Genomic DNA, 27,360 nt, shown 5'->3' on the forward strand with positions numbered 1-27,360 from the left:
CTATTTCGTGAAATAAATTCATTCAAAACTTCATCCATGTCCAGATCTTTCGCCATGTTCTTGTGGAAGTGCAATATGGCCACAGAATTCAACCGCTGTTGTCCCATGGTAGAGCGCAAGTATGTCTTCAGTCTTCGAAGTCCCGAAAATGACCGTTCAGGTGTTGCAGAACATGTGGGAATTGTCACAAATATATTCATAAATTTTACAAACTCTGAGAGAAGTTCAATCAAATGCGGTTCTTTCTTGAAGTAGTCAACGATATCTGAGATATTCTCAACACACTTGTCAGCTTCCTTCAAAGTTTGCAAAAACATTTCCCGATGCAGCAGCAAGCGTTCCGGATCAACATCACCCTCATAAAAACTCAGAATTTTTGCTTTGTTTGCGTCGTCTCCCAGCAAAAACTTTTCAATTTCCAACAGGAACTCAAACGATTTAGTTTCAAATCGAGCGTTAAGTGATTCCAGAATCTTGTCGATTATTTCTTGATACTGTGATTCATGAATCTCCTCAACCGACCCTGCGATTGATTCTTTTCTCTGTGATTGTTCTTCTGGATCTAATCGTTTTGGCATCCTCCTTTTTCGCGGCAACTTCGGAGATCCTACCTCGGCCGGTTTGCCTGATGATACTCTTTCCCAAACCTCGGAAAACTCCTTTTTACAGTAGTTCAAACTTGCCTTCAACGTTTCGATCATTCGGTATGCTTCCTCCAGACGCAACGATTTTCTTTGGAGCGCCGTGTTCGCCGTGTCAATGTACCCGAATAATTTTACTAGTACCATCAAGATAAAGTAAAAGTCGAATTTCTCCATCATTCTCAGAAACCCGGCAGCTTTTGCACCAGCATCAGAAGCATCACTTTCAGCCAAAGTCGTGAAAAATTCAACCAAAGCGGAGTAGTTTGATAAAACAGATGACATGGACACGAATTTGACTGCCCATCTTGTTGGGCACAAAGGTCGAAGTTTGGTGGAATCATCTGATTTAATAGACTGGACCATCGCGAGCCATTTCGGTAAATCCCTGACAAAGTTGATCAGATCCTTCACTATGTTTAAGGTATCTCGGCGAATAGGAATCGTCTTTATGGTGTCTTGCGCCTTGTAGTTCAAAGAATAAGCCTAGCAGTGGACGAACAAAGCTCTCCTTTCCTCCCCAAGAATCTTACCTTGCACTCCATTTTCGCCATCAGCCAAATTCCTTGCTCCGTCATAACACTGTCCTCTACAGATGGACAGCGGCAAATCAAACATAATAAGTATATCCTTGATGACGGAATAAAGCGAGGCGGAGGTTGTACATTCCATTTCATAGAAACCAAGGAAAATTTCTTCTGCTTCCAAAGGATTTCTGACAAAACGGATGCAAAATAAAAATTGCTCCTTCCTTGAAATGTCCGCTGTCTCGTCGCACATAATAGCATAGTAAGCAGCTAACTTCACCAATTCAATGAGTTTCCGAAGCAAAGTATGGCTAAAAAGATCGAGAATTTCGTTTTGGATTCCATGGCTACAGCAAGTATACGATTCGCGTTTCAACCAAGATTTCAGCTCCCCTGCATCTTCACTGCGCAAATTTAACAAGTTTACAAAATTACTTGCGTCATCATTGTGACCACGGATTGCTAGACCCTGAGAAGCTAAGTACAACAGCGAAGAAAAGATCTTTTTCAAACACCCCCGGTTGACAATCATTTCTCTCAAATTTCACGACATGTGGAGCACATCACAATGTTGTTCGCCGAGTCGTAAAAAATCCATGGGAAGCTTGTTGTCCATCCTGGTACGAACCGCCGTTTAGACACACTTTTTATACTCACACATTCAACGGTCGGGACATCATTCCGTGCCGATAGTTCGAACGAGCCAGACGTGTGTGCTGTGTCTCATCGCGGGTGTTGTTCGGTAGTGCGAGTCTACCCAGACAACCAGAATGCATGCATAATAGAATTGTTTTTCTGTTATGCGATGCCTATGCGCACAAATTTCATCGCTTACCAGTCGCGAAAACACTTTTTACGTATAAAAATGGAGGCGATATATGTGTATTTCTTATCCGACATTGCACGGAAGTGTATGCGATGTGCACGATTTTTATGCGAGTTTGTTCGTTATGCATTGCGATGTAGTTTGTGATAACAAACTCTGTTTGACAGATAATCCGATTTCATGTGAGTTTGATTGCAGGAATATGCGATGTCAACAAATGAAGCTGGAATAAACTCGTATAATAGCCTATTGTGCGGGAAAATTTATAAATAAACTGATGAGCTTTGCACAACAATGCGATTCTGACGAAACTTGGATCGGTAAACAATTTTGATCGTGCATTCTTATGCGATGTGTGGTTGTCTGGGTATTGTGTGGTGCCTACCTACGGATCCAAGGCGATCACTGTCGGCGAGTGAAGTAGCTGCTTCTGGCGACGCCAGTAAAGCAGGCTATTGTTTCTGCTGCTACCTACAGCAGCAGCACAGATAAGTGGCAGATTTTGTTTTATTGTTCTCCCTTTTGGAGCGGGACTGATTGAAATCAATTGAATTAGTTTTTTTTTCTCATTATTTTTTTTCTGATTTGCTAATAGTTTTAAGTTAGTATAAGACAGAATTGTCCTTCCACCTCTCGGGGTGAGAATGGAAGCAGAGACTATGGGAGGTGGTGAGCCACCAAAAGAGGTTCGCACACGGTTTTACCAGGCATCTTCGCCTGGCCCTTGGGTTGTTTACTTTCGGCAGAAAGCGAAAAGCCTAGATTTTCTCGGCATCAAACGAGACTTGACGCGTCGTTTTACGAAGCTTGAATTCAATCAAATCAACAAAAACAAGCTACGCATCACCGCACCTACATACCAGGTGGCGAATGAAATTGCTGGCGACAGGGCGTACAACGTACTCGCGGGAGGTCGAAATAGAAGGTGTGATCAACGCAGCGAGCTTAACTTGCAAGGATGTGCTTGCAGGGAAAGGTCGCTTAAAGAACGCAATGGATTCTACCGTGGATATCCTGGACTGCAAGGAATTGCATTCAGCAACCACAGTAGATGGTAAAAAGGTATATGCTAAGTCAGGCTCGCTTCGGGTGACGTTCGCCGGTTCGATGCTCCCAAAATATGTAGATATCGAGAATATGTTGTTTCCGGTGCGTTTGTTTGTACCAAGGGTATTTAATTGTATCAACTGCAAACAATTAGGTCACACTGCCGAGTTTTGTGACAACAAACCACTTTGTGGTAAATGTTTCCAAAGACATCGGGAGGATACCTGCCAGCAACAAGCCACAAAATGTGCTTATTGTGGTTTGGATCCTGCCCATGGTTTGCAAGATTGCCCGGTGTGCAAAAGTCGCACCCAAAAAGTGAAGCGCTCGTTGGTACAGCGCTCCAAGCAGTCTTATGCGGAAATGGTTAAAGCGCAACACACATCCGCCACTGCCACCGCAAAGACTGCTTTTTCAGCTGCCGTTCAAGTAAGTGACTATTACGATTCCATCTCCATTGATGAATCGGACTCTGACGCAGCCGACATGGATGATTCTTCGGAGGTACACGCGCCCGAAAAGAGGAAGCAACCGTCTTCCCCGGGATCGCGCCGAAAAAAAACAAAAGTCATCCATAAAGGCTTGGCAAAATCTGAAGGTAATGGGGGATTATTTAAAATCCCGAAGCAACCAGTCTTCACTGCAGATCCTTCCTGCTCTAAGACATTCCCGCCATTGCCTAAAACCGATGTTCCTAAGAAACATCCGGCTAGGATTATCAATGAAAAGGAAAATGCTACTCGCACTTCCGAAAAGAGAATCTCGTCCAAGCGAGGATTGATATCCTTTAAGGACCTTGTGGACCGCTTTTTGAATCTTTTCAATATTTCGGATTCATTGAGGCCAATCATTGACCTCTTTATTCCAACAGTAGAAAGTTATCTGAAGCAATTGACTATTTCATGGCCCCTTCTTGCAGAAATTGTATCTTTCGATGGATAATACGGCTATTACACAAGATACAATCACTGTGCTGCAGTGGAACTGTCATAGTCTAAAAAATAAATTGGACGTGTTCAAGTTTTTGATTCGCAATTCCGATTGCGACATATTTGCACTCTGTGAAACATGGCTTTCTTCTGAAGATGAAATCAACTTCCACGATTTTAATATTATTCGCCAAGATCGGGATGATCATTATGGCGGCGTTCTTTTGGGGATCAAAAAATGCTACTCCTTCTACAGAATTCCCATTCCGACTGTTCCCGGCTTAGAAATCGTCGCATGCCAAGTAAATGTGAAGAATAAATATCTTTGCATAGCTTCAGTGTACATTCCTCCAAATGCCTCTATTAATCGTCGACATTTTTGGAGCGCAGTCTCCCTCCTATCATCTCCAGTATTGATATTGGGTGATATGAACGCACATGGTATTGGATGTGGCGAAACGTATGACGATTATAGAGCGCCTATTTTCTATGATTTGTGTGACGATTTCAATTTGAATATTTTGAACACTGGTGAAGTAACTCGAATAGAACCAAATGGTCAACAAAGCCGTATTGATCTGTCTTTATGTTCTAATTCACTATCGTTAGATTGCACGTGGAAGGTTATCCAAGATCCCCACGGTAGTGACCATATGCCGATAGCCACCACCGTTAAAAGTGGCTATCAAGAATCTGAGCCAGTTAATGTTCCTTTCGATCTCACGAAGAACATTGACTGGCAAAAATTTGCATCGGCGGTAAAAATTGGTATTGAATCAACTGATATTCTTCCGCCACTGGATGAGTATCGATTCCTTACCGAATTGATTGATAAAAGCCCACTGGAAGCTCAGAAACGACGCGTTCCAAATACATCTGTCATAAGAAGACCAGCCACTCCTGGATGGGATGATGAATGTACTAAGTTGTATTCTGAGAAATCTGATGTCTTCAAGGCCTTTCGTAAACACGGAAGGTCCGAGCTTTTTGAAGAGTATTTGAGGCTTGAAAGAAAGCTCAAAAATCTTCTCAAGGCTAAAAAACGTAGCTATTGGCGACGTTTTGTCGAGGGACTATCGCGAGAAACCTCAATGACAACACTTTGGAAAACGGCCCGCAACATGCGGAACCGCATTTCCACCAACGAGAGTGAAGAATACTCCAACCGATGGATATTCAATTTAGCAAAAAATGTCTGTCCAGATTCCGTACCAGCAGAACCGCTATTTCGAGAATCAGTCACTGATCCCGGTTCTTTGGATGGGCCATTCTCAATGCTGGAACTTTCTATGTCTCTTCTTTCATCGAATAACTCTGCTCCGGGATGCGATAACATCAAATTCAATCTTCTTAAAAATCTCCCAGATATCGCAAAAAGACGGTTACTTGACCTGTACAACTGTTTCATGGAGTACAACATCGTACCACCAGAATGGCGACAGGTCAAAGTAATAGCTATTCAAAAGCCTGGGAAACCAGCGTCTGATTACAATTCCTACCGACCGATTGCCATGCTTTCATGCATGAGAAAATTATTGGAAAAAATGATCCTTTCAAGAATCGACCATTGGGTTGAACAAAATGCATTACTCTTAAATACTCAGTTTGGATTTCGTAAAGGTAAAGGAACAAACGATTGTCTAGCGTTGCTTTCTTCAGATATACAACTGGCCTTTGCGCACAAGGAGCAATTGGCTTCAGTATTCTTGAATATTAAGGGCGCTTTTGATTCAGTTTCCATAAAAGTGCTGTCAGACAATCTGCACAGTAATGGATTGCCCGTTATTTTGAATAATTTCTTGTACAATTTGTTGTCAAAAAAACAAATGAATTTTACACTCGGCACTCTGACAACTTCCAGAAATAGCTACATTGGTCTTCCCCAAGGTTCATGTTTAAGTCCCTTGCTTTATAATTTCTATGTTAAAGATATTGACAATTGTTTGGAAGGACAATGCACGCTCAGACAACTTGCAGATGATGCCGTGGTCTCTCTAAGAGGTCCATGTGCAGCTGTCTTGCAAGGACCATTGCAAAGTACCCTGGATAATCTGACTGTTTGGGCCAGACATTTGGGGATCGAGTTTTCACCGCAAAAAACTCAGTTGGTTGTGTTTACTAAGAAGCGGTACCCTGCTCAACTGAAACTAAAGCTGTTGAATGATGACATCAACCAATCTTTATCTTCTAAATACCTTGGGGTCGTGTTTGATTCTAAATGCACCTGGACCTAAAAATAACTGTTCAGTGTAAGTAAAAATGTTTGTACTGTTCAACTTAGTTAGTGACTAAATATGTGGAATTTTGTAGTTTGCCCTGAGGATGAATGAATAAACATTCGAAACGTCGGCTTTGACTAAAACGGTTGTTTTATTAGTAACCCGTGGACCGATATAACGCCATAAAACCCAAAAAATCACAAACAACGGTCGTAAATTCATCAACACCTGGAGACTTCATATTGAGTATTTGATAGAGAAATGCCGGAAAAGGATTTATTTTCTACGTTCTATCTCCGGAACATGGTGGGGTGCTCACCCGGAAGACCTCATCAAACTCTATAGAACGACTATTCTCTCTGTTTTAGAGTACGGCTCCTTCTGCTTCCTCTCAGCAGCCGATTGCCACCTTATTAAATTGGCTTCGGTGTTTTCAATGTAACTTCAACCACCTTCCGAAAACTTCAGGAACCGTGTTCGTTTTATGTTGCTGAGCTGGCAGCAATTAACTTCGCTTTGGGGATAATTTCCAATCAGCCCGTAGACCATTATTTTATCTTCTCGGATAGTCTTAGTTCTATCGAGGCACTCCGGTCGATGAAACCTGTTAAGCACGCATCTTACTTTCTTACAAACATAAGAGAGCAGATGCGTGTTTTGTTCGAAAGATCATTCAAGATTACCTTTGCTTGGGTCTCTTCTCACTGCTCAATCTACGGCAATGAGAAGGCATACTCGCTAACAAAGGTGGGCGCACAGGATTCCCATTAGTCCGTCAGAGTACTCTTCAAAGTTGGCAAAGAAATTGGACACACAACGAACTTGGACGGTGGCTATTTTCTATAGTTCCAAAAGTTTCTGGGCGAGCGTGGTTCAGAGGTGAGGACTGAAGTCGAGGCTTCATTCGCGTGATGTCGAGACTTATGTCTAATCACTATTCACTAAACGCACATCTGTACAGAATAAACCTTGTCGATAGCAACTTATGTAGGTGCGGAGCCGGTTATGATGACATCGATCACGTAGTTTGGTTCTGCTTGGAAAACGACGTCTCCAGAGAGCAATTATTGGATACCCTAGTGGCCCGAGGTAAACAACCCTTCCAGGAGATAAGAGGTGTTTTGGGGGATCGTGATGTGGTCTATATGCAAGCCATTTATAGTTTTCTTTGTTCCTCTGACATAAAAGTCTAATACTTTAGTTTTTTTCTTTTCTTCAAAGTTTTTTTTGTTTTGTCTCTGTCTGTCTGTCCCGTAGAGCGCCGTAGCTTTGGCCGTCCGGAAGATGCTCTCATTCGAACCATTCTTTGAGCACGAAGACACACCACATCGTCCCCGACGCCAAATGACCGGATGAGCTGCTGAAATTCCTTGATTATGATGATTCCCTGATTCTCGAATCCTAATCCCCGTCCATCCTTAAACATTGTAAACCTAACCTCGAGTCACCACGAGTACGTTGGCTTATTTCCCTCTCTTACTAATTTGATAATAGGATTATGTCGATTGTACATATCTCAAAGAAACGTGGCTCCGTAAAGTGTTATACACGCCTAAGCCTACCAAATAAACGAAATTGAAAAAAAAAAAAATACGGTCGGGACATCGTAGAGGCAATCGAAGCAATAGATGTTCCTTCTGCTGGATCCGTAGTCGTGGAAATTCTCGGAGAATCAGCAACAGCGTCCTCGGAGGTATCCTTTTTCGGTAGCTTGATCAGAAACTTGTACATTTTGACGATCAAATCGAGCAGCGGCTGACGAATTTTCTAAATTTAGTACAGTCTTTAACTGCTTCGAATTTTATATTATACTTACTTTCAGATGAATAAATTTTCTGCGTAAATTTCTACGAGAAAAAAAATCTTTGCTCCGAAAAGGTAATCAATTGACAAACAACCAACCGATTGATTCAAGAATGTCATCTGCATCAACGCTGAAAGCTGAATGAAAACCTAGAGATGTCGCAAATTAATCGATTACTTCGATTAATCGATTCATCGTTGTGATAATCGATTAATTTTGAATCGATTATTACCCAACGATTAATCGATTCAATAATCGAGAGGAATCGTGAGTAATCGATTAGTTACTAATCGATTAATCAGAATTTTACGACATCATAAGGATGTCGAAAATTAACTGATTATTTCGATTAATCGATTCATCGTTGTGATAATCGATTAATTTTGAATCGATTACTATACAATGATTAATCGATTCAATAATCGACGGAGCCTTCACCTATGTATTGATGGTGTTGGTTTGCGTGAGAGTGCTCTCGAATTCGACAAATCGACGTTTGAATCTTTGTTTACAAAAGCAGATAAGTCGTTTGGAAAATTTGGTATTGAAATGATCCCAATTGGTACTTGGGATTATTACCTTTTCGTATACAATAGCAGTGGTATGCTTGGCCACGTCCTTACAATCACGGAAGGAGTGTTAGTTCAACATCTACTAGTGTGGATGTAGGGAACCCATACTACCTTCATAGATTTTGAGGGAAAGAAAATTTGTGTTAGTGGGTAAAATAAATAATAAAGAGCTCTATTCTACACTAAAGAGCGTTTATCAATAATATTGTATGCTGAAAAATTATTAAAACATTTCCATTAATTTACTTACGAACCGTCCTAAGAAGATCAAAATAATTTGGATATTGCAAATATTCCGCTATTTCGCATCACATTCAAAACACTCAATCGCACACTTATTCACCGTACGTTAAAAATAGAACCACAAACTCGGATTTCACCAAGCATTGCAATATCATCTGAGCACAGGATATCATCTTTGCTGGTGCAAAGATATTATCCCTAATCAAAGAGCACTCTGGAAAGATATTATCATTTGAGAATATGATGATGATCCTGATAGCCAGCGTGATTCGGGGTTTGTTCACGTTGCGAGGGCGTTGCTACAACAAAAGCAGTGAAAGAACTTTTCTTCATGGCGAACATTGCACTTTGTTTACTGAGCAGATAGATAACTAAGATCGATATCCCAGCATATCATCAGTATCTTTGCCCAGAAGATCGAATGATGGGATAAATTGCAATGCCTGGATTTCACGGATGTTCTGCGCCCTACCTAAAACACGTCAGATCGCGCACCAATTATTTACTCACTCGACCGCGCGAACTATCTGCTTACTGAGCAGAAACACGACAAAACAGGCACTGATTGATTTTCATTTTGACCGCACAGAACAACAAAATCTGACCGTGCGAGCTATCTGCTTACTGAGCAGAAACACGATAAAACAGGTACTCGTTTTATACGCGTTTTTTTAATTTTTTACAGGAATTGCTTTTTCTGCGATTTTTTTCCCTCGAATTACGGGATTTACAGAACTCACGTGTAGGAATAATAATTATTATCAATAAACTGTCAAATGTCATTGTCGCGTCGTGTTGCATCGCGTCTACTCTGACTTCCGCCATAGGATGACCAAAACGCCTTGCGTCTCAAATCCAGGCATTTGAAATGATGTAAGATCTCCAAATTGACCTGGAATTTGAGTAAAATGGTCTATCGAATCAACCTAGGCTTCAATGATGTCCTCAGTCGTAGTATAACCCAATTATGTCCTCCGAGTAATTGTCTTTTGGCTGCGAAATGGTTAGCTGACATCCGGGAAGGGGCGCCTAACATAGCTCTGGTCCTCACAAGTTCCAATACTCACGCTTCCACGGGTCTTCCGATGACAATTGACCGCCAGCTAAGGGTTGCGTACTTAGCTGGTAGTGCAGCCTGGGCACTGTTGTCCTTCTGACATTAGCTAGAGTGAGAGGGTGCGTCCTGTGGGGTCTGCCTAGGATGTGGTGGGGTTCGACAGTGGGCTCTGTTGAACTTCTATAAAAAGCTGCATGTGTCCCCAAGCAGGCCCTATCAAAGCGACCGTGTGCCGCTCAAAGCGCACTAGCCTAGTCTTGGTGTTGGGTTGGACTTTAAACAAATTTGACCCGACTGATCGAGCGTCTGTCCACCAAGGAGGTGCGGCTCCAACAGCGTCTGTTCTGGCATCCAGCGGCTGAGTATGAAATGCTACCCAAGCAACCAAAAGTTCAGATTTTACTTAAATTTGTTCCTAACCGAACCAATTGGTTCACTTCTGGTTCACATTGAGTTCCAAGCACCTTAAAATAACTTGAAAGTTCACTTTTGCGCTCCCACCATACAAAAAAATTACTTAAAATGCGAGCTGATTAAGCCAAAACATTCCCTCTTATCCGAACTTTTGGTTGCTTGGGTATTCCCCGGAAGCTATACCTAAGATGGCAGCCCCATCTCGGTGGATAGGGAACCTTGGGCCAACAACCTACTGTTCCCGAAACATCAATTTGTTCGAGAATCCGATAATGAAAGAATACGGACTGATTTTACGGCGACGACTCTTAGCGCGAAACTACGGACACGAATAGGAACATGGAACGTTTTAACCCTAGCCCAGCAGGGTAAATTGGCACAACTTGCCAATGAGGCACGCCGCATGAAGCTTGAGATCCTGGGACTGAGTGAAGTCCGTTGGCCAAACTTTGGAGAACACAGAAAGCCGTCGGGACAAGTTCTGCTATACTCTGGTTTACGAGGTGAACACGCTCCCCGGCATCGCGAAGTTGGCTTCACTCTGAAATCATTCCTCCTGACCATGTTGCAATTCGAGAATAATAGTGATGACAACCCTCGTATTGTTTGTTATGCCAGTAGCAGTTTGACATCCACGGAGCAACGCTACTGTCAAACAGAAAAAGAAGCATTAGTACCAGTTTGGGCTGTCGAGCGTTTCTTCGTGTTTCTTGTAGGACGCCGATTTGAACTTGGAACGGACCATAAGCCGCTTGAAACAATATTCGCACCTAATTCCCGCCCTTGCGCCCGTATAGAGAGATGGATATTACGCTTCAAGTCATTCACATGTGATGTAAAGTATAGGAAAGGGTCAGCGAATATTGCAGATCCCCTATCTAGACTGACTGGTCACCGCGTTAATACTGAATGTTCCGAAGGCAACGAGAAGTTGCCGTACTCGAATCTACTGCAATCGACATTAGCGAGATTGAAAGTACGACAGCCAATGCTCGAGAGCTCGTTTTAGTTAGTGATGCTCTTTGCAGTGGAGTATGGAATAACGTGGAGCTAAAGCCATTTGAGGCGTTTCAGAATGAACTTGGCATTGTTGGAGAGCTAGATGTGAGAGATAGGTGATAGGCTGCTGGTAGGTAGGACTGCCACAGATACCAGAACCAATGCGGATCAGGCCATTGCCAAGTGAAGCGTAGACTGATGTCGCCATTGATTTCCTTGGACCTCTTCCGAGTGGCGATTATCTTCTGGCCACTACGACTACTTCAGTCGGTATAAAGAAGTCGAGATAATGCGACAAATAACAGCACAAAGACTGGCAGGCTTCGACAAATTTTCCAGCGGTTGGATTTTCCACGCATTATCACACTCGCTAACGCAAGACAGATCCTCAGCTCTGATTTCGGGATTTTTTGTAAAGGAAATGGAATCTTTCTCAATTTCATCACACTATGTTGGCCTCAACAGAATAGGGAAGTAGAAAGACAAAATTGGTCTTTACTAAATAGTCTGCAAATCAGTTGCGCTTTTTAAAAGAGATTGGAAAAAGGATTTAGAAGAATATCTTTTTATGTATCCTTCTACTCCCCATTCTGAAACTGGTAAAACTTCCTCACTATTCATGGGTCGAACGACAAGAATCAATATACCGTCGCAAAAGGACATCGAGACTGTGCCAACTAGTGATGAATTAAGAGACAGGGATTGCACTTCCAAGTTCAGAGCATGTGAAAGAGAAAACAATAGTCGAAAGGCCATGGGATCAGGAATTAAATAAGGAGATAAGGTTCTTATGCAGAATATGGCTCCCGGAAACAAATTGACTACAACCTTCAACCCTTGCGCCATGTGAGGTATTGAAAAAAACTGGAACCAGAGTAACCATTCAACTAGAGGAGTCGGCAAAAGTCAATGAACGAAATTCAGCACACCTAAAGAAAATAATCGGCACCGAAGAAGAGCCAACACTGTCAACCGAATATTATATTCTTTTTCACAAGATCATGATTCGGCTACGACCTCTACATCAGTGCGAGAGGACGGTTGCATCGAGTCGAGACCGAAACGCACATGTCGACGGCCCGTTGACTAGAGGACTACGTGATCGACAACGAACCATCAGATCTTTGAAAGAAAAGGAACTTTTGCTAGCATTAGGAATACATAAGCAAAATAGTTACTGTCTTTTTGGGATTTACTCGGTCGGTTGTGCGTAACAATAAAAGTGTTTCATCAAGTTAATTTCATTTACAAATCCCCACGAATAATCTTTTTTTTTTTCATTTATTTATAGAATTGAGTTACGATGAGCTGGGCAAGTTTTTCAATTCACAAAAACGGGATTTAATTCGATTATTCATTTGTAATAATTCTCATTATATTTCGAAAACTACAGCACATATTCTGCAATCACTGAGTAATGCTAATTTAGCAAAATGTGATCGTTAAAGTGGTTTTTTGCTTTGATTTATAGTGCTGCTAAAATATTTTGCTAGGAAAAAAAATAATGATCAACAAATCCGTCCTGAATCCTGACTTGTTAGTTGGCCGTAATCTGGCCGCAATCAATAACACCACCTGTTCGCAAATGTAATCAACTTGTCCGGCTTTTTTTTCCATTGCAGAACCAAGTCGCGCCTGGAGCTCCTGCGGTTGTCCGTCTACCAGCTCGGTGTGGAATTTTGCTACGCCGCCGAAACGGCCTTCGTCAGTCCGATCCTGCTGGGCAATGGACTGCCGTACACCTTCATGACGATGGTTTGGGCCTTTGCTCCGACGTTGGGATTTTTTTGCGCTCCCATGGTCGCGTCGTTCAGCGATCAGCTGCGGACCCGATGGGGTCGACGCCGACCGGTTCTGCTGGTGCTCGGACTCGCTGTGGTGCTTGGGTTGCTCATTCTGCCGCATGGAAGAACGATTGGAATACTGCTGGGGGACGAAGAGGTTCCGGTTGAGCAGATGACCGGTTTTCGGTGGGGAGTGCTAATAACCGTGATTGGGCTGGTTTTAACCGATTTTGACGTGGAAACAAGCAGCGGGGTCGGTCGCACTTTCTACATGGATGTGTGTATTGTGGGTAAGTGATTTATTACGATAGGAATTTGACAAATTAATGATTCAAGGTTGCTTTTGCAGCTGATCATACTCGAGTGCTGACAACGGCGATGATCGTCGGTGGAATTGGTGGAGCAGCAGGGTACTCTCTGGGGGCGATAGATTGGCAGTTGACGGATGTTGGGACGCTGTTGGGCAGTAACGAAGTAACAGTATTTGCCGGCGTCGTCATTGTTGTTGGGATTGCCTTGTTCATAACGTTGACCAGCTTCCGAGAGGTTCCGCTTTCGTTGATGGAGCAGGATCCCCTCTTAAAGCCCGTCACTCCGAGGGTTTTCGAAGTGGAGAAGAATCGCCAACGAACAGTTTACAGTATTAGTGGGCCAGTAGTGAAGTCACATAAGGTGGAAGGTGTTCCAGTTATGGTGGCTGATGTGGATGACGATAAGCCGTTGACATTTTTGGATTTCTTCAAAAATTTGCGACAAATGCCACGGTCGTTGGCTACATTATATTTGACGCAGTTTTTAGCACAGGCGGGCTACATGAGCTACTGTTTGTATTTCACAGACTATGTTGGAAGTACGGTTTACGGAGGCGACGTAACGGTAAGTGTGAAGCGTTAGTTGACTGTAAGGTTCATTCTTCTTCTTTTTCATCAATAGTTCCAAATTTCCAAACCAATCTTGGTCCAATTGTCAACTTAGTGTTCGATTGTCATCAATATTTTTGAAATCTTTATCACAAGTAAAATGAATTGTAGTAATATTTCCTTTTGTAAATTATATATTTAGAATTATGATCTGATCACCAAACAGCAAAAACATGCTCCTACATTAGGCTGGTATGATTTTTTTTCTAGCCTCAAGCAAACGAGAATACTCAGAAAGAAAGACTGGCTTGGAAAAGTCAAATTATAAAGAAACTTAAAACTAACAGAACCCGATGAGCACAGAATATCTCAATAAATTAAAAAAAAAATATCATCATGTGTGAGAATAGCGATACCAATTTCATGAGATATACATAGTTCAAATTATATTCTTCCGTTTAATAATTCCAAAAGTCATATTTTACGAAAATCATCCTTTTGTAATTAATGGACGGAAGATTATAATTTGAACTATATTCTGAACCCAATATTTGGGATATCAAGAAATAGTGGAAGACTACAATCTGAGCTTATATTTTGAACTCTGAAAAATCGGGATGGAATCGGATAAGTAGGTATAAATGCTAAACAATCAGAACGGTTTTTTTTTCTACAGGGTACGACCGCAAGATAGACGTTCTACCAAGCGATTATATTTGTACTTTGCAGAATGATGGTCGCAAAAAGAATGGATTAAGTTTCAATAACGCACATTTGCAACCACTTAAGCCCGCAATGCAACGTATATTTTCTGTCAAATTTCGCCATTTCCGCTAAATTGCGTTTGAAGTTTGATAGCGACAAAACCAATATAGGAACAGAAATGATGCACGAACGCAAATCATGGAACTTTTTATGGGCAGAAAAAATGAAGGCCAGTAATTTACATCATTCTAATGTCCGTGTTAGGCATCAATGAACGGGATTGGTTGGTTTTGAAATTTTTACTGGTAGAGAATTGCAATTTTCAATAGTTTATCGTAAATGATCTTGAGTTTCAATGAAATTGACAAATTGCTTGAGAGTTTCCGAGTCGATTGATATATGAGTCTCCAAAATCCATTGAAATGTAACGGCGCTATTATCGTTCACAATCTTACATGATTTCGCGACGGTCCCGAATTTTAGATTTTGATTTTACATCCGACGTTCTCCAACGTCAAAATGGAGAGACCCTAGTATGTGGTGGGGTTTGACAGTGGGCTCTGTTAATCAAGCTCAAGTTCTAGTGTTAGTTGGTAGCATCTATGGAAATTCCTTCAAGAGTTCCTTCGGAAATTTCTCGAACAATTATCCACGAGTTTTTACGAAAATTTTGGCAGAAACTACCCCGGAAATTCCTTCATGAACTTCTCCAGAAATTCCTCCAGCAGCTCTTCAATATTTCTTCCGGAAATTCCGCCAGGAGTTCCTCCAGAAGGTCCTTCAAAAATTATTCCAGGAGTTCCTCATGAACATCTTTCAGGAGCTTCTCATAAAGGGGTTCCTTCGGAAATAGTTCCAGTAACCTACTCCGAAAATTGCTTCAGTAGCTTCTACGAAAATTCCTCCAAGAGTTCCTTCAAAAATTCCTCCAAGAATTGTGTGTGAGTTTCGTCAGAAAATTTCATAGGAACTGCCCCGAAAATTCCGTCAGGAATTCCTCTAGGAGTTCTTACGGACATTCCTCCAGAAAAAAAACCTGCAGAAGTTCTTCCGGAAACTTTTCAAGAGAATGATCCGGAAACTCATCTAGTTCTTCTAGAAGGTCCTTCATGAGTTATTCCCGGAGTTCCTCCTGACAATCTTCCAATAGTTTCTTTAGAAATTCATCAACGAGTTCCTCCGGAAGTGACTTCAGAACCTTCTTCCGAAATAGCTCGGCAGGTACTTCCAGGAATTCCTCATGAAGCTTTTTGGGAAATTCATCCAGCCGTTTTTCAGGAAATTCTTCCAAGAAATCTTCCATTAATTTCTCCAGGAGTTGCTTAGACAATTCCTTCAGGAGTTTATATGACCATTCCCCCTAGACTTCATCCCGAAATTCCTCCAAGAATACCTTCGAAAAGTTTTTCAGAAGTTCCTACAGAAATTTGTCTAAAAATTCTTTCGGAATTTCCTTAAGGAGTTTTTCCACCATTCTTCCATGAGTTCCTTCAGAAATTCCTCTGAAAATACCTATAAAAATTACTTCGAAAATTCCTTCAGTAGCTTATAGGAAAATTCCTTCAAGAGTTCCTTCGGAAATTTCTCCAAGAATTCCGACAGGAATTTCTCCAGAAACTCCTCCAGGAGCTCTTTTGGATAATCCTCCATAAATACCTGCGGAAGTTCTTCCGGAAACTCTTCAAGAGATCCTCAAGAAGGTCCCTCAAGAATTATTCCCGGAGTTCCTCCTGAAAATCTTCCAAGAGTTCCACCGGAAGTTACTTCAGAACCTTCTTCCGAAATACCTCGGCAAGTACTTCCAGTACTTCCTGTAGGAATTTCTTCGGAAATTCCTTCAGAAGCTTTTTAAGAAATTATCCCATTAATTCCTCCAGGAGTTCTTCCGGAATTTCCTCCAGAAGTTCCTAAGAAAATTCCTTCAGGAGTTCATTCGACAATTTCACCTAGACTTCATCCCGAAATTCCTCCAAGAGATCCTCTGAAAAGTTCCTACGGAAATTTATCTAAACACTCCTTTGGAATTTCAACAATTCCTCCGCGAGTTCCTTCAGAAATTCCTCCAAAAATACCTCTACGGAAATTCCTTCAAGAATTCCTTCGGAAATTCCTCCAAGAATTATCCACGAGTTTCTCCGGAAAATTCGACAGGAACTCCCCCGGAAATTCCTTCAGAAATTTCTCTAGAAATTCCTCCAAGAGCTCTTTCGGATATTCCTCCAGAAATACTTGCAGAAGCTCCTCCAGAAACTCTTCAAGAGTTTTTTTTAATTACATCAGAAATACCTCCAGGAGGACCTTCAAGAATTATCCAGGAATTATTGCAGGAAATTCTTCGAAAGTTCCTAAAGGAATTGCTCCGGAAATAGCTCCAGTAGCTCCTCCAAGAATTCATTCGAAAATTCCTCCAGAGATACCTCCAGGACTACCTCCGAAAAGTCCTTCAGCAGTTTCTCCAGAAAATCCCACAATTTCTTCAGAAAAGTCCCGCAGATATTCCTCTGATGTTTTATCCGGAAATTCTTCCGGCAGTCACTTCAGAAATTCCACCAGGAGATCCTTCAAAAATGTCTTCAGTAATTCGAAAATTATTCCAAATGTTAATCCAAAAATTTCTCCAGGTGTTCCTTCAGAAATTGCTGAAAAATTTCTTTCTGGAATACATCAAAAGTTCCTCCAAGAAAAATCGTCCAAAAATTCCTCCATAAGTTCGTCGGGAAGGTTCTCAAAGAGTTCCTCTAGGAATTGATCCAAATATCCAGATTGATGGGAGTTCTTCCGAAAATTCCTGTAGGAGTTTTAGCAGAAATTCCACCAGGTTTTCCTCTGGAAGTTTCCCCAAATATTCCTTCGGAAATTCACCAGGAATTCTTCCGAAAATATATCAAAGAGTTTTTTTTCGGAAAGTCATCCAAGAGTTCCTCCGAAAATTCCACCTAGAATTTCTTCAGAAAATCCTTCAAGAACTCTCCATGAGTTTCTCCAGAAAATCTTTTAGCAACTCCTCCGGAAATTTCTCCAGAAACTCCTCAAGGTGTTCGTAAATTTCTCTAGAAATTCTTCAAGAAATCAAATAGCTGCATTCCTCCAGAAGGTCAATACTTTTAATTTTTAATTTTCAATTTTTGATTTCTAATTTTTAGTTTTTAATTTTTGATTTTTAATTTTTAATTTTTAATTTTTAATTTTTAATTTTTAATTTGTAATTTTTAATTTTTAATTTTTAATTTTTAATCTTTAATTTTTAATTTTTAATTTTTGGTTTTTAAATTTTAATTTTTATTTAATATGTATTTTTCCGGGAAATTCGCCAAGAGTTTCTCTTCCCGAGCAGGAGCGACGACCTCGGTAACAGAAATTGATATGAGCTAGCCTTGCATAAGAGGTAAAATACCAAAAAATAATACCAAAATTTTATATGTAAAATACTTTAGGTATAATATACTTAGGTATTTCATATCAAATAATTTGTGATGCGTTTGGTATTGTAATAACAGAGTATGTTATGCCTGAAGTATTGTGCATATTAATTTTTGGCATTTTACCTCTTATGCAACGCTAGTTCATAACAGAGTATGGTATCAATAACAGAATGAGGTATTATTGAGGTAATTTATCCTGCTCGGGTTGAAGTCATTCAATAATTATTCCAGGAGTTCCTCTTGAAAATCTTTCAGGAGTTTCTTCGGAAATTCCTAAAAAAAGGTCCTTCGGAAATAGCTCCAGTAGCTCCTCCGAATGTTCCGAATAACTACGAAAATTGCTTCAGTAGCTTCTACGGAAATTCCTTCAAGAGTCCCTTCCAAAATTCCTCCAAAAATTGCATATGAGTTTCGCCGGAAAATTTGACAGGAACTACCCTGCAAAATTCCGTCACGATTTCCTCCAGATATTCCTCTAGGAGCTCTTTCTTATATTCCTCCAAAAATACCTGCAAAAGTTCTTCCGAAAACTCTTCGAAAGGTTGTTCCGGAGATTCATCCAGGAGTTCTTCCAGAAGGTCTTATTTATTCCAGGAGTTCCTCCCGAAAATCTTCTAGGAGTTTCTTAGGAAATTCCTCAAGGAGTTCCTTCAGAAACTTTTTTCGAAATACCACCGCAAGTACTTCCAGGAATTCCTCCAGAAGTTTTTTAGAAAATTCTTCTAAGAATTCTTTCAGTAATTCCTCCAGGAGTTCTTCCGGAAATTCCTCCTGGAGTTCCTTAGAAAATTTCTTCAGGAGTTCATTCGACAATTCAAAAATTCGGGAGGAACTCCCCCGGAAATTCCTTCCCTGAAAATCTTCCAGGAGTTTCTTTGGAAATTCCTCAAGGAGTTCCTCCAGAAGTTACTTCAGAAACTTTTTCCGAAATACCGCGGCAAGTACTTTCAGTAATTCCTCCAAGAGTTCCTTAGAAAATTCCTTCAGGAGTTCTTTCGACATTTCACCCCAGACTTTTCGAAATTTCTCCAGGAGATCCTCCGAAAAGTTCTTCAGAAGTTCTTACGGAAATTTCTATAACAGCTTCCTCGGAATTTCCTCAAGGAGATCTTTCACAGTTCGTCCAGGAGCCCCTTCAAAGAATCCTTCGAAAATATCTCAAATATTACTCCGAAAATTCCTTCAGTAACTTATACGGAAATTTCTTCAAGAGTTCATTCGGAAATTTCTCCAGGAGCTCATTCGGATATACCTCCAGAAATACCTGCAGAAGTTCCTCCGAAAACTCTCCAAGAGTTTTTTTTCGGAAATTCCGCCAGAAGTTCTTTTAGAAATTCCTTCACGAATTATTCCAGGAGTTCCTCCTAAAAATCTTTCAGGAGTTTTTTTTCAGAAATGTCTAAAAAAGCTCCTCCGGAAATAGCTCCAGTAGCTCCTTCGAGTATTCGTTTGGAAATTCCTCCACAAATACCTCCAGAAGTACCTCCGAAAAGTCCCCCAGCAGTTCCTCCGGGCAAATCCCACAGATATTCCTCCAATATTTTGTCCGGAGTTTTTTTCCCGAAGTTACTTCATAAATTCCACCAGGAGATCCTTCAAAAATTTCTTCAGAAATCCCAAATGATAATCCGAAAATTTCTCCAGGTGTTCCTTCGGAAATTCTTGAAGAAGTTCCTTCTGGAATACCTCAAAAATCATCCAGAAACTCGTCTACAAATTCCTCCATAAGTTTGTCGGGAAGATTCTCAAACAGTTCCATAAATTCGTCTAAATATTCCTTCAGGAGTTCTTCCGGAAATTCCTGCAGGAGTTTCAGCAGAAATTCCACCAGGTTTTCCTTTGGAAATTCTCCCTGAAATTCCTTCGGAAGTTTCACCAGGAATTACTACGAAAATCTATTGAGAGTTTTTGACGTAGGACTACGTCTGTCTTTTCTATATTGGGGTACACTTTACGATTGCGAAAATCGGGGACTGTCACGCAAATATGATAGACTTTAAACTTTAATATCTCAGCCGTTTCTCGATGGATTTTAATTTTTTTTTAACCATTCGATCAAGGATGAGTCAACGCTTCTTTGTATTTATATGAAAATACTGATTTTTAACTATTTATTATCGATAATTGATAAAAAGTTTAGAAATAGGTAAACCACATGCATCACTAGCAAAGACATCAAAAATCAACTTGCGGGTTTGGATCGAATCCTCAGTTTGAACAAGGTTTCACGCAGAGCAGACGCAACAAAGCGATCGCAGCGGAGCAGACACAGCGCCTGGTAACATTTTCATTGAAAATCCATCGCATTAGTGGTGGTCCTCGCTATGTTGCAGTAGATCTTTCAACCTCAACGAACCAGCATTTACATAAAGAAAGGGTTGAATACAAAAATGAATACAAAAGACAATACAAAATGAATACAAAAGACAAAAGACAAAAGAAAAAGACGGTTTCGGTGGCATTGGCGTTTGGCGTGGAAGCTTGGTTTCTGTTAGTGATTCCATCCATTCAAATTTACGGGCTAAATTTATTGAATACAAGAAAGCTGCTTTCCAGCGCGCGACCCATTTTGATCGGGATTCCGCAAAAAGCGGTTTATCCATTTATAAGGCAGCGGCAACTATATTGCCACCAACAAATTATATGTTTTTCTGTTTATTAACAAGAGCTCTACTTATTATTTCCCATGCAGTGGCTATATTTACTTCCTAGTAGTCCCCCAGATGAATTTGAGTCATAAAAATTGAAATGTCAATTTGAGAACGGTTTTTTACGAATAGATCGTAAGTTTCGAGTGGAAGATGGATTTTCAGTTATGATTCGTTGAAAAATGACGACAAAGATATACTTTTTCCACTGGTAATACTTATTTTGAATCTCATGTGTTTGATTACAGCGTGATTATCGTGAAAAATGCTTTGCCTTTTTGGTTTTTGGAATTTTGACGAAATTGCTTGGGAAAAAAAGTGCAAAACTAAATTTTTTTCACTAATGATGCGTTTTCCAACTGTAACGTGTCTTGTTCTGGTTTGTTTCACGTAAAACCTTTTTTTAAATCTTATTCATTTTTGTTGCATTTTCTCCCGCTTGCAAGGCAGTGGCAAATAACATTCTCCGAACGGTCCGTTGTCTGCGGAATCCCGATCAAAATGGCTCGCGCGCGCCGAAAAGCAGCTTTCTTATATCTAATGAAGTAATTCCATTAGCCCCACCCCGATATGAGTGCACAGTGCTTATTATACCCATATCAGATCACAAAGGGGCGGGGCAAACGGGCTTAATTTAATGAATACAAGTATGCTGCTGTCCGGCCCGCGCGAGCCTCCAACTCCATCGATTATGAGGTGCGTCCGGAGACGCCGGAAAGTATCGACCGCCAGCTGTGCGCCATCGAAGAGGCAATCTCGGTGGCCAGAGAGCAGCATGTCCCGACGGCTCGGCAGGTAAGCAACTCCTTACACTCACCAAAGATTTGATTCGATTGCGGAATGTCACTCGCAGGCAGTTTCAGCGTACTGGACTGCCTGAGCTTAAGGCACGCTGCAATCGAATCACAAAAATTATCAAGGCCAGAATGGTGGACCTCAAAAATAACGACTTCTCGAATAAGATCCGCACTCTCCCAGATTATGCTAAGCCGTTCTGGAAAATGACCAAAATTCTAAAATCCAAGCCTCGGCCCATTCCACCTTTGATCCCACTAGACAATAATGGCTCTAAGGATCGCTTAATAGCTCCTGCAGAGAGGGTCGCTGAAATAGGTCGTCACTTCGTCAGCTCACACAATCTTGGGCAGAACATCGTCAGTCCACACGAAGCAGCCGTCAACGAGCATGCTAACAACATCCATTTGATTCCCAACGACTTCTCGGAGGAGTTAGAGATCTCAGCTGACGAATTGACGGCCTATATCAAATCGTCGAAGAACATGAAGGCCCCAGGCTTCGACAGCATCCTGAATCTCGAGCTCAAACACATGAGTGCTCCGTTCTTTGAGCACCTCTCGCTGATCTTTAATCAGTGTCTCCGGCTCAGCTACTCCCCTTCGTCCTAAAACCCAGCGAAAGTCATCCCCATCCGGAAGTCTGGGAAGGATCCTTTCTCCCCCAAAAGTTTTCGACCCATCAGCCTTCTCTCAGGGTTATCCAAGCTATTCGAAAAAGCTATTCATCACCGGTTACTTGAGTCTGCCGAAAATCTCAACATCTTGCTCGAGGAACAGTTTGGTTTCCGACGCGGTCGGTCAACTGTACACCAACTGACTCGAGTTACCAACGTCCTCAGACGGAACAAGTTTGTCTCAAAAACATCCGCCATGGCCTTACTCGATGTCGAGAAGGCATTTGACAATGTATGGCATGATGGCCTGGTGTACAAACTACAACGCTACAATCTTCCCAGCTACCTGGTGAAAATCATCAACAATTACCTGTCGGCAAGGACATTTCGGGTCTCAATCAGCGGAGCGAGTTCCAATGCGCACAACATCGTCGCAGGCGTCCCACAGGGCAGTATCCTCCGGCCCCTGCTTTTCAACCTGTTCACCTCCGACATGCCAGAACTTCCAGAAGGCGGCATTCGGTCTCTGTTCGCAGATGACACCTCCATCGTCTACAACGGTAGAGTGATCAGAGCGCTAGTGGCAAAACTCCAACGAGGCCTGGATGCCCTGACAGAGTACCTTACCAGCTGGAAGATCTGTATCAATGCGGCGAAGACCCAGGTCATCATATTCCCGCACTCCAAATCCCCTAGACATGTTCCGCCTGGGGACTGTAAAATCATCCTCAATGGCACGACTGTGGAATGGGCCAATGAGGCCGACTACCTTGGCTTGACCCTCGACAGCAAGCTTATTTTCAGGCAACAGGTTGATAAAACGGTGACAAAGTGTAACGTCCTGTTGAAACTACTGAACCCTTTGATCAACCGCCGGTCGTCATTGTCCCTGAAAAATAAGCTTGCTGTCTACAAGCAAATCATCCTCTCTGTGATCATGATGATCATGTGACCATGTGGCATGCCGGTCTGGGAGAGCTGCGCTAAAACCCACCACCTCAAACTTCAACGGGTCCAAAACAAATTCCTGAGGATGATCCTCAACACCCCTCACAGGACAAGAACATCCGAGTTCCACCGTCTGGCCGGGATAAAAACCTTACATGAACGTTTTGGTGAGTGTAAAGAAAAGTTTAGGGTCCGTTGCTTGCATTCGGATCAGGCTCCAATTAGGGCGCTAGTTCCAATCTAGGTTATCAAATTTTTATTGTAAATATTAGTGTACATAGTAGTTAGGTTATCAAATTTAAAAAAAACATACTACCGCTTCCTGACGGCCGTCATGATACATTATATTTTAAAAATTAGGTAAAAACATAAAAATAATAATAATAATAATAATAATTAAAATTGAAGTTGGAGGGCCAAGCCGGCCGATCACTGTACATATCAAAAAGAATTGTAGAACAAAAAATGTTTAAATAAAGAAGAATTTTACTACTTACTACGCGCGCGAGCCATTTTACTTGGGATTCCATTCCAGAGCGTTTCGACATTTGATGCAGCGGAGCGGACACAGCAGCACGAAGGCGTGGGTAGCAGTGACAGGCAATGCTGAAAATTTATCCCAAATGGTGGAGGCTTAGCGAAAAATCATCGAGTGGCGGTCCGACAGTTTCAACGCAAGAAGTCAACAAGCGTTTGAATACAGTTATTGGAAAGGCACATTGGGAAAAGAAAACTGATTCTTTTCTGGATCAACATTTTGTGGATAGAAAGAGTTAATTGCGAAAATGGACTGTTTCGGTGATTCTATCCATTCAATATTACTGCATTATCTCCCTCCGACGCGCTATCAAATTCGCTATTTACGATTGAGTTTTGCACTTTGAAGAAAGATTATTTCGGATAGTCGGATCAACCTTCTATTGTATAAAATTATGGCTTTTGTATAAAATCAATGAAGACGCCACCTCAGTGGAAACTATCTACAGCAACCACCCATCGGTGAACGTCGCTCGGACAGACAGAAGCCAATAGATAATGTTTTGTAATATGAAGAAACTTCGTCTTGAGTAAAATTTCTGTTGTTATTCTTCGCAAAAATATGCATCTTAGATAACCAACATCTCATAACCAAATTCAGAATCTTGCGAGAAAATTTCATAGTATTCTTAGAATTTATCATTCTCCGAACGGTCCGTTGTCTATGGAATCCCGATCAAAATGGCTCGCGCGCGCCGGGGTGCAGCTTTCTTATATCTAATGAAGTAATTCCATAAGCTCCGCCCCTTCATTCATCGTTATGAGTGCACATTATATTTATTAGATCACAAAGGGGCGGGGCTACTGGGTCTAATTTATTGAAAGCTGCTTTTCGGCGCGCGTGAGCCGTTTTGATCGGGATTCCACAAAGAGCGGTTGAACAAGATGCGGATACAGCAGCACGTAGGCGTAAAAATTTATTTCAAATGGTGGAGGCTTAACAAAAAATCATCGAGTGGCTGTCGAACAATTTCAACGCAAGATTCCGGAAAGCATTTGGGTACAGTTATTGGAAAGGCGCATTGGGGAAAAAAATTGGTTCTTCTCAGGGTTGATTGCAAAAATGGTCTGTTTTGGTGGCATTGGCGTTTGGCGTGGTAGCTTGGTTGCTGTGAGTGATTCCATCCATTCAAAGAAATTTATCATCCATCCATTCAAACAAAATATTCATCCCTTCCATCGAGCGATTGTGATTCTGCTACCGAAAAGTAGCTCTCTGCCGTCACAAAACGATTAAGTTTTGCACTTTGTTTGAAGAAAAGTTATCTCGAATTGACCTTCTTTTGTATGAAATGGTGGCTCGGAAAAAACTGATTTCACTTTCAATGACAGAAACAAAACCAAATAATCTTGCCAATAGATTTCACTTTCCGTCAATGACAGCCAAATCGACGAAGACGAAAATACCTCTTCTTGGATAAATAGTTTAAGTCCTGAAAAGAACTATGTGTAATCAATTCTCGAAGTTCTCCTCACTGTGCCATGTACGTTCCCATCGCGGGCGAAAACCAAACGTTGCAAATAAATATATTTGGGTTTGATTCTGCTTATTTCTCCTTTACTTCGGACATTTTTGAGGATGGTGTGGATTGTGATATCCTCCACTGAAAGTCGAGTGGTTTTCGAGTGGCTTCAGCGGCGATGCGGCCGATGAGTCATGTTAATACCATGGTTAGAGACTCAAAGTTCATTCAACTGGGAGCAACTATTCGCCTTCTTAATTCAGTTGACCTCCGAGCAGTTTGCTCAATGTTAATAAAGGGACACAAATTATTATGGCAGATACCATCCATTTCGTATAGCTACGTAGTCCTATGTCACATTTGCCCGATTGGGCTGCACCTTTGAGTTTTTATTTGGAAAGTTCTCCAAGAGTTTCTCCAAAAATTCCAACTGGAATTCTTCCAGAAAATCCTCCAGGAATTCTCCATGAGTTTCTCCAGAAAATCCTTCAGCAGCTTCGGAAACTCCTCTTGAAATTTTTCATTTTTCAGGAGGCCCTCCAGCAGGAGGCCCTCCAACTGTTTCAACTACTTAGAATGCTTGTAGAATGGATTGAATGTATCTGAAGACAAGAAGACTAAAATATAAGAGACCTTTTTGAACGGTTTTGCTCTACGACCTCCAGAGTCCAGGCTGCCGGTGAGAGCGATGACCCATTCTCACCCCCCAGACCCATTGTCACCCACAATGGCGGTACGTAATACAATTCTGTATCTTCAGCAGAAACGCATTTAGCTTTCCATTTGTTAATTTAAATAATATTGTTCAGTGAAGTATAAATAATTTGTAGATCTCATCGTTTTGGTATGCTATATTTTTATTTAAATTAACTGAGTTGTGTATGAAGTATGTAATGTATTATGAGGCGTTTGTTCGATTTGCGAAATAATCCTCACTGGACTACTGAGTATTGTCCGTTTTCCGTTGTCTTTTGAAAGTATTCAGTCTAAACAACCATTGTTTGAAAGCAATGAAATGGAGATGGTGACGTTTCAGAAGTTTTCCTGATTTAGTAGATTGTTAGATATTTGCAGATTTAAGAATGCTCCAGATTTGATATCTCATTTATTTCGGATTCTGGAACTGATTCATATCTTTCCGATTGAGATCATTGTCATGACCTAAACTTCTACCTTCAGATATTTTTGATTCCGTATATTAGGGAAATCTATAATATTCTCACATTCTCTAGATCCTTCAGATCCAGATTATTCAAATGTTTCAAAATCGTACAGATTTTCTGTCACAATCGTGCCGGTGCGGTGCGTTTTTCGCAAGGCAGTTTGTTGTTAGTTTGGACGTGCTGCTGCTTTTAACAATTAATATTTAGCAATAACCGTAAAGGTCTGCGTTCGAGTTGTTGTCATAAAATGAGTAATGGCCAAAATACTATTTTTTTGTACAAAAAGCGTGTAAATAGTCCAGCCATTTTTTTGCACGTATTCTCAACCAACAACTTGAATGCAAGTTAGAAATCCTGTCTTATCATTTCATATTGAAAGTTTGATGGATCGGACTATGGACTCAAAAGTTATGGCAAAAATACTATTTTCCATAATACACCAGAAAGTCACCGATGCCGCAGGTGGATTATTCAGGTTTTTTTTCTAAATAATGTTTGATTACACCACTGCAAGTAAAATAAAACATAGCTTTTATAATTGCAGATTTAGTTTTTTTATAGTGATTCGGTTATCCGGAGTGAAAATAACATCGATATTCCGGATAATCGCAATCCGACCTGTATTTGGAAGATTCTGTGCCGAATCAATTAGGTTACACTGGCGATCACCAATTGTTTGATTTGTTCCAGCAAAGCTGTGAACAGCAAGCACCCAGACAACCACACATCGCATAAGAATGCACGATTAAATCGTTTACCGATCCAAATTTCATCAAAATCACATTGTAGTGCGAAGCTCATCAGTTTATTTATAAATTTTCCCGCACAGTAGGCTATTTTACGAGTTTATTCCAGCTTCATTTGTTGACATCGCATATGCCTGCAAGCAAACTCAAATGAAATCGGATTATCTGTTAAACGGAGTTTGTTATCACAAACTACATCGCAATGTATAACGAACAAACTCGCATAAAATTCGTGCACTTCGCATTAGGGACGTTCCGATACTTCAAAATATCGATATTTGATTCGATACGATAATCGAATCAAAGTACATATCGATATCACCGATATATTGGAATGAAAATATCGATATATCGGAAAATCATATGATATTTCAGAAATGAGAATATTTATATAT

At 41.0% G+C, this 27,360-nt stretch overlaps 1 protein-coding gene across 1 annotated transcript in view; it reads left to right on the forward strand.

Moving 5' to 3' along the window:
• The window catches only part of LOC134220852 (proton-associated sugar transporter A-like), a 59,836-nt gene that overhangs the window by 25,934 nt on the left and 6,542 nt on the right, over positions 1-27,360 (forward strand). The window contains exons 2-3 of the mRNA XM_062700008.1: positions 12,901-13,352; positions 13,412-13,938. Coding sequence (XP_062555992.1) covers positions 12,901-13,352; positions 13,412-13,938 — 979 coding nt within the window. The remainder of the gene's footprint in view (positions 1-12,900; positions 13,353-13,411; positions 13,939-27,360) is intronic.

The sequence above is a fragment of the Armigeres subalbatus genome, chromosome 3, assembly GCF_024139115.2.
Source record: "Armigeres subalbatus isolate Guangzhou_Male chromosome 3, GZ_Asu_2, whole genome shotgun sequence".
Lineage (NCBI taxonomy): Eukaryota > Metazoa > Arthropoda > Insecta > Diptera > Culicidae > Armigeres > Armigeres subalbatus.